The sequence below is a fragment of the Artibeus jamaicensis genome, unplaced genomic scaffold (assembly GCF_021234435.1).
Source record: "Artibeus jamaicensis isolate MK-2021 breed Jamaican fruit bat unplaced genomic scaffold, CSHL_Jam_final scaffold_1283, whole genome shotgun sequence".
NCBI classification, from domain to species: domain Eukaryota; kingdom Metazoa; phylum Chordata; class Mammalia; order Chiroptera; family Phyllostomidae; genus Artibeus; species Artibeus jamaicensis.
In genome coordinates this window covers 5,048,145-5,062,962 of record NW_026522028.1, presented here as the reverse complement: position 1 = coordinate 5,062,962, position 14,818 = coordinate 5,048,145, and the positions used below count along the sequence as shown (strand labels likewise).

Here is a 14,818-nt window from a genome sequence, read left to right as displayed (position 1 = left end):
CCCACATCCCTGTAGCTGCGGTTGACTACTGACTGCAAGAAGGAACCACTTAACCAGGTGATGCCCTGCCCTACAAAACCTGTGAGAAAGAATTCACACATGTTTATTGCTGCTTTAAGGCACTAAGTTTTGGGGCAATTTGCTTTGCAGCACTAGGTAACTGCAAATTCCTTTTCCTGATGACATGAACTTGGCTTGTATAGAAAGGCCACAATGTATTAATCTTTCCTGCTTATTTATAACCATTTCCCTCAAGGCAGGTAAAGACTGGTGGCAAGCAATGTATTCTGTTGCTTCAAATTATCAATGAGAAAATGTTGGTAAACAAAGAAATGGTAGATCCAAAATAATCCCGACACTTCCAACACCCGAGGGGAGCTGAGAGAATCTTTTGGAAGTCCACGGCTTAGCTTCATCTGAACTGCATGGCATCACCGGGAAGCAGTAATATTCCTCTTTATGCCCAGAGGCACCAAAATATACCAGAAATTCAGGTCTTTAGTTGCGATGTCCTGGTAGCCCATAAGACAAAGACGATTGCCAATGGATATCTGGAATTCTCCCATTGCGCATGTCTCTTCCTATTTTGTATTTGTCTTATCAGCTCATTTTGTCTGACTGTAAGGTTCTTTATATTTATTCATCAGCATCTTTATTCTATCATGCCAAAAAAGAAAAAAATGTTCATTTTTTATAGCTTTGTTCATTATGTTTGGTTTTTAAAGTAGATGAGTAAAACATTTGCTAATTCATATATTTCCCTTAAAAGAAACAAAATGAAAAAGTAAGCTATTAGTAGCAATCTCTATTTATGTTCATAATTATAGCTATATCACTTTAAGTAAAGTATATTTGTTTTTCCTGTTATATATGCAGATGAAACACTAATTTAATATAATCATGACAGCTAATTTAGATTTTAAATCTTATTCAAATATGATTTGATTTAATCCTCTTATAGAATTAAAGAATGAGATACATTAAATCAGCATTATTTCATGATATACATTCAATGTTGATTTAACACAACATAAGTAAAAGTCTGTAGTGAAAGAAAAACATACAGTTATTTTTGTGGGTAGTTTTTATATATAAGTTATAATTATTCTGATGGAGCTCTGAAATTCATTAAGATGCCAAAGATCATTTCTAACGTTTAATATATATTTCCAGGTACCCTTCCAATTGGATGCTGATGGAAATTAAAGAAATCATGAAACTTATCCATGAAGAGACATATGCTAGTTTGAACTTCACTGTGATGGGAAATTTTATGTGTCAACTTGGCTAGACAATGATGGCTAGTTTTCTATTTACCACCTAGATGTTGTCGTAAAGGTGTTTCTAAGATGTGACTAACATAAATAAGTAGGCTTTGAGTAAGGTAGATTAGCCTCCCTAATGTGGGTACACCTCATCCCATTGTTGGTTCAAGACCTTCTGAGAAAAAAACTGAAGCCCCCAGAAGAAGCAGGATTTCTGCCTCCGGACTGCCCTCAGTCTCAAGACAGCAGCATCTCTTCTTCCGGAGTATCTGCCACGCTGGCCCCCCGGAGGATACCAGACTTGCCTGTCCCCAAAGTACATGAGCCGATTCCTTAAAACGAACTGTCTCTCCTTCTCTCCTCTTCTCTCTCTCCCTCTCTTCTGTCTTCCCCCCTCTCTCACCTACCCAGTCATGCAGCACTTCACAGCAGGGATGCATTCTATGAAATGCGTCTTTATGTGACATAGTTGCTGTGCAAACATCATAGGGTGCATTTACACATCTTTACATGCTAGAGCCTATGGCACACCTAGGATGTATGGTATGGCCTATTGCTCCTAGGCGACCAGCCTGTATAGCAAATTACTGTACAAAACAACACAAGATTAAATCAAGTACAAGGGAAAATGATGCGATCAAGAGACACTGTAAACATGAGATATATGAGGCTGCTGCTGGCATAACAAGGCACACTGCTTTTTAAAATTATTTTATTTTATTTATTTATTTTTAGAGAGGGGAAGGGAGGGAGAGAGGGAGAGGAACAGCAATGTGTGGTTGCCTCTTGTGTGCCCCCTACTGGGGACCTGGCCTACAAACCCAGGCATATGCCCTGACTAGGAATTGAACCAGGGGCCCTTTGATTTGCAGGCCAGCGCTTAATCCACTGAGCCATAGCAGCCAGGCTGGCACACTGTTTCATAGCAACCTTCTTTATGAGTAGAAAGAGTGTACCCTAAAATAACAATAACAAGTATAGTAAATACTTAAGCCAGTAACATAGTTGCTCATGGTCACTATCAAGGATCATGTACTTTACCCAACTGTATGTGCTATACTTTTACGTGACTCTTGCCAAATAAGTTCATTTACATCAGCATCACCACAAACACATGAGTAACGTGTTATGCTGTGACATTACAATGGCTGTGGCGTCATTAGGCAGTAGAACGTTTCCGCCCATTATTAACTTACAGGGCCACAGTCGTAGATGCAGTCTGCTGCTGACCAAAACGTTGTTCTGTAGTGTATGACTGTGTGTGTATGTGGAGAATGCTGACTGATAGAACTCTGATTTTTGTAGTAGGATTGGACACGGGGATGGTCTGTTTAACCTTGGATATGCCTTCAAGGTGCACTGCACCCAAGTTTACCTTTTGAGTTTCATTTTTGAGAAGGTCTAACTATCTGTAAACAGTTTAATTTTGTGACTTTTTTCCCCTCGTGGTCTATTAAAATCCAAGTGATATTTTACTTATTGTTGAAATAAATCCATTTTATTTTTCAATTACCATATGTGGGTCTGCTGAACTTGTTCATAAACCTAAGTTACACTGTGTTGTCTCAGTGATCACATTTTCACTGTATTTGGGAGCATTTTGCTATTTCATCATTATTCAAATTATCTTAATTATGCATACATGATTGGTAAATAAAAATATGATAGAATTATTAGAAAGATTGTCCAATAGTGAAATAGACCTTCACCCTTTAGTCTTTCCTTTCATTGCCTAAAACACCGCATCGTATTTTAACAAGATATAAAACAATACTGGAGACACCGTCTTCGGAGTCTGCTTTTTGCTTTCATTGAACACAGTTGAAAATTCTTTCCAGTTTACTCCCATAATGTCGATGATAACAAAATTGCCAGTGGAAGACATTTCACAATTATTAGATGTAGTGGAAGATAAATGCAGAGAGACAGAAACCAGCATTTTGGACTCTGATGATGATGGTGAAATTGATCATATAGGTGAAAGTTTAGACTGTGAGTCTTCAAACGGTAATAACCTAGATGGATTTTCCCCAAAGACAAGGTTTGATGAGCTAACAATATATTTATCAAGACAGAGAGAAAAAATGGTATTTTAATCCAGTTAGTCATTCAACAGGAAAGACTTCATCACATAATGTTTTGCTTGAAGAATCTGAACCATTGTGTTTTGCTAAAATGATATGGGATGCTAATCATTTATAATTTATTGTAAAATTTATTTGATCCACAGAAGTTTGTTGTGCTTAAATTCTTATTAAAGTGTCTAATACAGTTGTCTTTTTTACTATTTCTTTAGGCTTACTTCTGCAAAGTATTTGAAAAATAACTTGAACACGTAAGAAAAAAAAGCAAAGAGTTCATTAGACCTAGATGGCAAATGGCAATGACCGTCTGCCCTGGTATAATGAGGGTTTAATATACATAAACACAGCAATCTCACACTCTCAGCTAAAGAGTTTCGACGCCTCTTTATCATATTTCAAGTATCACTAAGAATGAGGAAGAAACTTACTAGACTGGTTGCACAGCAGAAGATAGAAAACCAAATACAGTGCAATACCTATAAACTCGTTGTTCAGTGGGTTTGTCCAAATGCACCTATACTGCAAGTTGCCCCTGGGAGGTGTAGTGCTGACTATTCTGAAATTCCTTAAATGTAGTCTCTTCCCTAGGCCTACTTTTCTTTTCAGCTGGCACCCTCTGTGTGTGCAGGCTCATCCACTCTGGGTAACTTCCCAATCTGGAGAGAGGTGACTTTGCTCCTCTGATCTCTCCTTGTGTTTTCAACCATTCCCCATCATGCTCACTGGCTGTATCTTAACCACATTTGATTGGACATTATCAGCTCCTTGGCCTGAGTTCATCTCTGGTTATGACATCACTATCTTCCAAGTCACTGAATGTCAAGATCTTAAGAGGAAAGCTTTCTCTTAGATCTTTGATCCCACATATCCAGTCAATGTCCAAATCCTGTTAATGGTAGCGCCCCTGCCTATTTTATTCAGTTTTTTTCCACTCTACCGCTACTGCTCTAGCTAAAGAGCAGTGACCCCATTTGAGCAGTGACTCCAATACCAAATGGTCTCAGTGACTCCATTTACTCCCTCTCTCTCTCCACCCCCTCCCACCCCCTCTCCCCCTCACTCCTGCACATTCATCCATTGTACCACTGCTAACCCAAGTCTAATTATGTGTCCTCCTGTCATCCTTTCATGAAATATCCTTCCTTCTCCAGCCTCCTTCTGCTTTTCAAAATCCTATCCATGACCACAAGAAACTGAACCTCCTGGGAGCATTCCAGGATCCCCTCATTCAGAGCCAATCTCCCCGTTTCTTGCTGTCTCTCAACATTTTCAAATACAGCTCTACTGAAGTTCTTATCCTAGACTGCCTTGTCTGAATATACTTGTACAAATAAATTTGACGGTGGTGAGTTTTTTTTTTTAACGGCCAAGGCTGAACCTTATTCCTCCTGGTACCTCCCTGCATTACCTCTGGTATTAATCAGCACAGAGTAAATATTCAAATATTTACTGAACTGAACTCTTTGGTTACCAGCAAGGGGCATCCTGGTGGATGCCAATTTTGAGAGCGGCTCCAAGTTATATAACAGGTTGACAGCAGGTGTTAGATGTCAAAAGAAGGGAATTTATATGGATGACTCCGCTTACTCTAAAATAAGTAACTCTCTAGTACACAATACCTGTGAGGAAGATATTGGCTGGCATTTCATTAGCAAGAGGGATTTCATTAAAATGTGCAGAACAACAAAGCGTTGCTATTTCACCATGATGGGCTTCATACATTTGGTTGCAGCCATGAATGATAGGTTGACAAAGCTGCTATACAACTGCCAGTTAATTCAAAAATCCCGTGAGAGTGTCTTTATTCTCATACAACAGAACTGTTCCCTTCTACAGCTCTGTACATCAGCTCTTTAAGTAGTAGGATATGAATTTATTTTCTTAAAATTTATATCTTGTCACCAGATTTCTCAAAGAATTCCAAACTGGTTTGAAAAAGCCTTAGCTGAAAAAAAAAGGTTCCAAAAGACACAATTCTGTCTTAAGACTTGGCGTTCTGTTTCAGAAATTCCTCCCCTGGTTCGGCTGATAAAAAGCCATATAGGGTCCGGCGCAAATAATGCCTTTTTTAATTACAAACTCATTTATTACAAAATCATAAGCATGCCATTCTATAACATAACAATAGCACACTGAAGCACACCATATGGCATTTTAGATGAAGTGTTCAAATTAAAACTATAAATGATTACACCCATATTATCACCCTACCAACCACACTCAAGCAGGCATTACTTCTGCTGGACCCTGTACATTACAGCTCCTGTATACTCTCCCATCGCCAGTTTCTATGTACCCAATTCATCTCACCTTCATGGTATGCACTATTTAATGAGCATGTAGAAGGTTACCAAGGTCCACTATCTGGTACATTCCCAATGCATGGAGAGACGAGCCTATAATTAGCCACCCAAATGTACAGAAGACAAAACTATAAATGGGAGCAGCAAAAAGTTATATCCAGATGATAGTGAACTGAGGTTATTCCTAATATTTTAAGTTCTGAAATTAGTATTCCTTCATATTTTTGACTAAAAAATAGTCAAAATATTTCAGCCCTTTCCACTTGATGTATCTCAGGCTGTAGAATCATACAGACATGAGCTTCAGTGCCAGTTCCTTTCTTGACATCTTACTAGGACCCTGAGCACATTACATAAGCTCTCCGAGTTTCAGTATTTTGTCTCTAAAATGAGAATCATATCTATACCTTCTGAGGTTCTAGTAAATATTTCAAATGAATTATTTGCTTTTTGTAGTATCACATAAATGTTTTTCCAAATATGTAATTCCATTTATGTATCTTATTCTATCTTTTCTGCAGCAAAGTTCTCCTTTTCCTCATTCATTCATTCTCATATTCATTCATTCATTCATTCATTCATTCATTCATTCATATTTCTCTCTCTCTCTTTCCCTCCCCCTCCTTCCTTCTCAGAGGAAGAACCAGATAGCCACCAAAGATCTTATTAAATGCTTACCCACTAAGCACTCAAACAACCCAATTAAATTGTAATGAAAATACCAAGTGTTAACATTCATTGAGCTCTCACTGTGGCTCTGACCTAAGTGCTCTTTATGTATTATCTAGTTCTCCCAATCTTGAGGTAGATACAAGTACCGGTAATGTTATCTAATATCCGAGGAAACTGAAATCAGTTTACTGAGACTGTTTGTTCAGGGTCACAAAACTGGTAAGTGGCCAGCCTGGGCGACTTGCTCTGAAAACCCTTTTGTGCTATCCCTACAGATCTTTAAAATGCTAATGGTGGGTATTATGGACATAGGAGCTACAGAAGGAAGGCTCTCAAATACAAATGCCTCATGAGCCATTTTCACCAATATTTTTTGTGGAATAAACAGAGCTGTAAAAGAGAGCAGTTCTTTCTTTCCTATCTTTTTAAAAAGATTTTATTTATTTACTTTTAGACAGAAGGGAAGGGAGGGAGAAAGAGAGCGAGAAAAACAGCAGTGTACGATAGATACAAGGATCAGTTACCTCTTGCACACCCCTAACTGGGGACCTGGTCCACAACCCAGGCATGTGCCCGCAACCTTTTGGTTTGCATGCTGGCACTCAATCCACTGAGCCACACCAGTCAGGGCAGTTCTTTCTTTCCATATCCTCCTCACTGCTATGAGCTGTTATGTTACTATGACTTACAGTAGTAATGAACATGAACAAGAATTTCGCCTAATTCAGAACAAGGATGCAATTAATTATACATCCTTTTTATCTCATCTGGTTTTGGCCTCCTGATCTACCCATTTTGGAGAAGAAAATGACCAGGAATGGTTGATACATTCAAGCAACCAATAAATTGAAGGAAAATGAGTAGACTGAACATCAGAAACGCATTGAGAATTTCTCATTTGAATACGATTAGAATGAAATTTACTCTCTCGCCTAGATTATTACAGCATGATTTCCATCAATATAATCACTTGAAAACAGATAGCATGAAAACAGTTTCACACAGTGAAACATGTTGGTATTTTGTGGACCTATTGAGATAGTAACCATGGATATTACCAGTAGAGAGGAATTGCTTTTTGCTGGACCTTTCTCCTGACATAATGTAGTAATTATGTATAGACTTCCCCAACTGTTCCGAGTTATGAACTGGGATTTACCGAGGAGGAGAACACATTGCAAAATAGTACGATACACCTATTGAATATATTTCTTTATTTAGCTGATTCCTAAGTATTCTAGAAGTTTCGGGACAATAAAAAGGAATACCAAAATTGTCAAATAAGAAAATACAATTTTACAAGCAAGTATTTTATTTCTGCTCATTCCCTGAAAACCAAGTCTATACTAAAAAATTTCTAGTTTGCACATGAGTGAAACTTCACGAGTATTGAACTTCCATCCCATTTCATAGATTACGAATGGAGAGAGAAGCTGAAGCCTAACTGTAAATGGCATCATTTCAATAAGTAATATCTTGTCAGAATTATCCAGGTACCAGCATTGGAGGCTCCAGGCATATTTCGAACTAAGGTTCTGGCTTAGGCTCTTAATAAGCAACATGACATGTCTCAACAACCACTTGTTTTTTTTTTTTTTAAATGCTCTTTTGGACCATTTGGATTGGAATCTTTCCACTGTGCTGCAAAGAATCGTAAAGGTATTCTGTTGCAGACTCTGCTAGAGTGTTGTGGTTGATGACGAGAATCAATGTATACGTGAAAATAATCTTGTGTGGAAAAAGGGAACAGGCACAACTATTCTCTTAAGGGGAGAGTGTTCATGGTGTCTTGGCTACTCTTTTAAGAGGGGAGCGCCCCGACTCTTGTCTAGACAGGCTTCTATTGTTGTTTTCTGGGGGGTCTTATATTAAAGAAAGATTTATTATCTATGACATAGAATATTATTGTCTATATTTTAGGTATAATTAAGGAAATAAAAATAACATGCAGAGGGGGATGGCAATGAGTTGATTAGCTTTATCTTTGGGAGAGTTTATATAGGCTTTGGAAGTTTTTTTTTGAGGATAAATAATATATATTTGTTGTTTTAGACTAGGTTGAGGGAGTTTTAGTAAGAGTAAGTCATAATAGTTTGTAAGTATTTTTTAGGCTTGACTTCCATGGGAAAACTTGGTTTGAAGGTCTGGCTCTTGCTCACTACTTCACATCTGTAGGTTTTCTATACAGAGCTGAGTCACATTTGCCAGGCCAAGACACACTGGTCACCTACAGTATTCATTCCTAAAAGACAAAAAGCTCAAAAAGTGGAACTATTCAAATTATTTCACATTAGCAGAGAGATACAAACCTGCCCTGCAGTCACTCGATTTTCATCCACAGCACGAAAGAAAAGTCAATACAATCTCCAAAAAAGATTGCAACAGATAATGAAAAATGTTTAGACGACATTGAATAAATACTGTAAAATAAATTAAGCATTATTTCCCTCTTAGGGAAAAAAACAGTTGTTTTTCATTAGTAAAATAACAAACGACTTTCTATATATTAATAAGTTCAGATTTGCAGGAAGATCTTTGCCAGATTTCCGTATTTCTCAGGCACGAAACAGAAGACTTAACTGTGTAATGGGAATGCAGCCTCCCACTCAACTCAGATGCACCCTTCAGGGCCCGTGGGTTGCAACCTGGTGGAAAAGGCTCATGGTTCCAGTTTGGGGGAGGAAACAGTCTACTGTCAATAGCAACCGAACAGCTCTCTCTAAGTTGATCTTCACAAGGCAATTTTTGCCCTTGCCCTGCTGGTTAGAGAAATCACATCCTGTAACTTACACACACTTCTAGGACTTCAGCGCATTCTTCGTGTACAAATCAGCCATGGAACAGACTGACTAGCTCCTTAACAAACTAGTTCCTCTTCTTCCTGGGTTCAACACCAGACAATATTTACTAGCTTCCGTTGATGTTTGGATGTGGCCATGTGACAAGGTTCAGCTAACAGACTTTGAGTGGGATAAACATGCACCACTTCCAGGCCTGGCTCATAATGAATTCCAATGAGCACTCATTGCTCATCTGCCCATTATGTGCATAGGAAGCTGATGTTCTGGACAGAAGAGATGGAGGGGGCTGGGGTCCCTGAAAGGCTTCATGGAGGGCTCTTAATTTTGGAAGGCACCAGAACATGAAGTAAACTTCTGCTATAGTGAGCCGCCAAAATTTAGGAGCTAACCTGTTACAGCAGCCAGGGCTATCCAACTAATACACTACCATAGATCCAAATACAATGTGCATCAATAAAGAGTTAAAATTCCAAAATCAAGAAAAGTCTATTTTAATTAACAATCACTGCCGCTGAAAGAGGAAATGTCTTAGGAAATGAGGAAAGACATCATAATTGCAAATCGAAAGAGTGTTTAATCCTACTCCTGGTGATTGAGGTCATTAACAAAAACAACGAAAAAGATGGGAAGTCCTAAGAGTAAGCGGACTAGAAGGAACATAGACTTTCAAGCCAGAAGGAGACATTTTCAAATTCCATGCTCTGTTATTTGCTTATTTTGTAAGTTTGAGTAGTTTGATTAACCTTTATCAGAAACCCTTTCTTCTCTATAAAATGGGAATTATGAAATTTAATGGACAGGATTTTGCAAAGATTTTACACACACACACACACACACACACACACACACACACACAGTCTCATTTAGGAGGTAGCCAGGCATTCAGCTTCCACTTCCTGAGGGGAGTGTTGATAACACAGAATATAGATTCTTGATTTTTGAGTTTCAAAAGCCTAGACCTGGTCTACCACCAAACATTCAAAAGGAAAAAAGGACATTTAAAGGAAGGTTTTCTTTACTCCTGCACCAGAGAACGTTCCTCAGATTGTGGAAAGGGAAAAGGGGGAAAGGGGCTGCAGGGCAATTACGAAAATTCACTATGGATTTGTGTCCCTGGGGGGAAGGCATGTGGAAGCGAGGGAAGAAACCCAGGGAGACCCAAGAGAATCTGAGTCCAGAGGTAAGCCCGGCCTCCTGGTTCCTGAGGACGGCCTCTGCCAGAACACCATGGGCAAGAGTCTCCCCTACTCCTCCCTCAGTCCCCTCTGCCTGACCTCATACACAGGCACTTTGTATATCTGGTGCAATATCTAGGCAGGTGGGTCTTCCGCAGCCTCCCAAAGTCGCCACCCACCCCAGTCTGGCCTAAGGGGCCGTATGTAGAGTGATTTCTGTATTACACAGTGAGGGGCATCAAAGCCGCAGAGAACTGCCCAGATCTGAAAGTGCCACTGCAGACGGGTATAAAAGCTGGTCCAGGAAGCAAGTGCCTGCATGGACCAACAACCAAGGACATGGCGGGGGAGACTGGCATCTTCACAGATGCCAGGTCCTATGAAATGACCACCGAGGAGCAGGTGCTCTGCCCCACCATGCTTACTGTGTGCATCACACCACGCTTTGCAACTGTGTAAGTCTGCAGTGACAAAACTTCTATTTCCTCCATTCTGTGAAATCATATTGTCATGGAAAGACAACCTTACGAACTGAAAATCCTAGTGTAACAGTGGTAATTGACAGCTCGTTGGCATTCTTTTTATCCATGTGATGGAGGTGCATGGACTTAAGTCATTATTGAAACTTTTCACACATTTTTCCTTAAGTTTCACATGCCTGTTAAAGGACTTACTTCGATCAGTAATGATTGTTCTAGCCTCTTGATTGCTGGTCTTGTTCTTCAAATTCTGGGCGGCAGTAATGAGTTCTTCCAACTGGGGGCGCCTCTGTTCCAAATCCTGCAGTGTGGCCTGAAGGAACAAATACAAGCATGTGAGATTCCCCAGCATCCTGCATCCCTGTCATGTAATACAAAGTAAAGTGTGATTTTCAAAGCAACCAGAGCACTTTTTAGAAATAAAGAAGACGTTATGGGATATAAATCTCTTTATAGAGAACAATTTAACAAGAGATGTGTTTCATTCTCAGATACATAACATATTTCAAATGAAAATCTTGATTATAGATTTGCTCCACTGTTTTAAGAGCTGAGACAGTCACTCCCGTGTACCTCGTTTTACTCAACCCAATATATGAGTGCCATGACTGAGAAATGTAATTTTGAAATATGACCATGTATTTAAGAGAGAGGTATTTATACTTGTAATCTCATTCTGCATGGTGTAAAAATTAAGGTGTATATGTTAGAAACAGAAAAAGCACAGAAGTGATTTAAGAGATATAAATGACTTCACTTCTTTGCACCTGAGATGCCTTACCTATAAAGGACAAGAGACAAATGAGCTAAATCAGTCTTTCTTCAAAGTCGCCTCCAATAAGAATCGCCTAACTCCTTTGCCTTGACTCCTCCCATAATGAATGAATTAGTGGGGAGGAGGGCTGGGAATCGGTATTTCTAACAGCTTCTCCGCTTAATTTTTAGGATTAGGCAAGTTTGGAAAGTATTCATAGTCTGTATTACACCTGACTTTAATTTAATACACTTTAGATAAAAGTACCAAATAGAATGAAGCCAAGAAATAGATGTCTTGTATTCATAGATAGCGATGTTAATCATTAAGAAATTCCTTCCTCCTTCAAGTGTCCATCTATTATCACTGTTATCTTATTCTCTTTACATAAAGGGCCAAAATCCCAGTGATATTTACAAAGAAGTTTGGGGGAAAAAACATATTTCCCTTGTTCTTATTCTAGAACTAAATATATTTTAGTTTTGGAAGTGTGACGAATATTGGTTGTTAGTTTATAACCACTGTGTAACAAATGATTCACACAAGTTTTCTCATTTTTATTTTAAAAACTACACTAATAACCAAGCCAGAATTCTTCATGGTTTTAAATCTAATAGTCTTCCTACCATCACATAGGGCTGATGAAAGTGAAGACATGAAATGTGGCAGGTAGTTAAGTTTCTGAAATTTAGTTACCTGCTACATCCTTTGCCTGCTGCAGACTTTGTAAGGATTTTTGTTTTTGGAAAAGCCAAATTTGGTCATTCTGGAGTGCTTCTTTGGTGAAGAGGCAGGAAGACAGGCCTTGTGATTTAAGCTCAGCTGCTTTTGGTACCATTAAAATAATGGGAAGAACTTATCCAAACATCGCACATGTATTTTGAACACTTTTCCTTTCTCTGTACTGAAAAATTGGAGGGGCTAACTTTTAACAAATTTTCCACATTAGTAAGCTTTGATTACTCAGAAGAAAAATCCAATTTTCAGGTTTCTAAGTTTTATGGTTTCTTTACACAAACGGGTGTTTGAAATATGGAACAAATTGCCAAAGACAGCTATTGAGGTAAGTGGCATAAGTCAGCTGGAGAGTACTGAACAAATTTTAAAGTAGGAACCATATATAGCAGTAGATTTTACAAAATAAGATGTTTTCCAGGGTTAGAATAGTAAACTTTGGTCATCTGTGACATAGCAAGCTGAAAGGGTGCTTTGGAATTTCTGACTCTTAAATGTCTAATACATTAGACTAAAACAAACAGACAACAACAACAAAAAGGACCTACTCAGATGCCTTATATATAGTCAAATCTTCCCTTCAAATTGAACAAAGAACTCTAAATACACATAGCTAGCAAAGAGTACGCATTCATTCATTCACTAACTCATTCTTCCATTTTATAAATATCAACTCCCAGGCACTCTTCTAAGTGTTACAACTATAGTAGAGAACGAAAACCTTAGGAACGCTTTCTATAATTTCAATGAAAATTTATGTTTATTTGATACCTGGACATTTTTACATAACAAAGATTACCTTTATTATTTTCCTTCAACTTAATATTAATTCACCCTCAAACAACTAACCTATTCTTTGCCTCTCACTTCTGGATACATTACTCAATGCAGTGGGCTATACTTTTTTTTCCCCTTCTTTAGGATTACAAAGTTTGTTTAAGAAGTGTGCTGTGGAAGTAACTTGATCAACTTTAATCTGAACCTTACCAGGCTCTAAATATTAAACCTGACCACAATGAACATCTTTCACCATTGAAATCAGCAAGCATGTCAGTTTAGACTTAAAACAAGACATTTTCCGCTGTAATGAACAAAGGAGGTCTCAGGGTATCACGAAACCTGTTCTCTGTTGGGTGATTCTGTAATTCCGCTGACAGGCACATGGTTTGCAAGCACCTGAGGAGATTATTAATGACATCCTTTGAGGCAGCCTCCTTAAAAATCTAAGGAGATTCACAATTGCAATGAAACTATGCTTTCCAAAGTACTTCAAAACAAAATCCTAACTCTTTATCCCGCACTCTTTAGTCAACCAAAACCAACATCCACTTCAAAAAGGAAATGGTAAAGAAACGATACATATTGCTATAGAATGTATAAGACACTAATGTACTCAGTAAATAGTGGTTTTTAAGTAGAACAGAATGGGCATTTTCTTCTTTGATTTTTTTTCCTCTGGAAATAAAGAGAAGGCTTTGAATATGGCGTACATTTAAGTGTTGTTTTCTTTAAGGTATTAGAAAAAAAACAGCGACTGAAAGACCTTCCCGCTAATGAATAGAACCCATACATGCTGTGAGAAAAACAATTTTTTTCCCTTTTCATTCGATTTTCTTTGGAGTGTACTCTGTTTATTTGCTATTACAATTCCTTTCACATGACAACGGAGCTTTATAATCCAATCACTTCTCAAGTACAGGGACCTGCATCTCTGTTCCACTAAACCGCTCACAGATGATGGAACACCTACCAACCTCCCAAGTGTCCACCTACAAAATTCTGTTCTCTGCCCCCAACCTGGTGCTCTTGGCAGATGCTACTGTCTCCAAACCTATGTTTCACCTCCGATCTCCATCCTCATAGGCCCTCTAATCCTCTTCTCTTCTTCAGCTTCTTCTTTCCAACTTTAGCTGTCTCTATGTGTCCCACTCAACAAGTAGAATGCTAATTATGCTGATTTGGTTTTCCGATGTGAGCCCAGCTACTCAGGGCACATCTAAACTGAAGCGAACAAGACTAAAAAGCATTACATGCTCAACCGCAAATAGGCATGATCATTGAGCATGTCCACATGGAGTCTACCATTCTAGAAGGAACAAAGACAAGAAAGATAAGGAATCAGTGCTATTTCTAAGGAATCATAAGCCAGCGAGGGGGTTTTACTAAAAACAGCTTACCCCTTGGAGATGAGAATTCATCATGGATTCCACTAGCTGAGCAAAGATGGAAGGGAAAAAAAAAACTTCAAATACAAAGTGAATCATAAGTCATTAATCCTACTAAGTCCCCCCAGGGTTAAAGGAAGTGGTTATAAATAGCAATCTTATGATAAAGGAAGTTAACAAGGAAGCCATACGTACTATAAGTAGGTCACTTTAGGCTCTTAGAAAGAATTGCATTTTGTTATTGTGTTTGTTAAAATGGAATTTTACCTAAATGATACTCAGAGAAAACTCTGTGTTTACTTGAATATTTAGTACCGAGCTATCTAAGAAAAGACCTTAACAACAGTCTGCCCATATTTTTTATATTTTTCTACAAAACTCCGTA

General features: G+C 38.4%; 1 protein-coding gene across 4 annotated transcripts in view; it reads right to left on the bottom strand.

Annotated features, from left to right (window-relative positions):
• The window catches only part of DMD (dystrophin), a 1,990,869-nt gene that overhangs the window by 571,333 nt on the left and 1,404,718 nt on the right, over window positions 1-14,818 (bottom strand). For 3 of the 4 annotated variants that reach the window (XM_037127036.2, XM_053655810.1, XM_053655811.1), the window contains one exon: window positions 10,975-11,092. In XM_037127036.2, the coding sequence (XP_036982931.2) occupies window positions 10,975-11,092 (118 nt within the window). Of the gene's footprint in view, window positions 1-10,974; window positions 11,093-14,445; window positions 14,482-14,818 lie in introns of all 4 variants that reach the window. The other variant, XM_053655812.1, reaches the window with a different exon arrangement.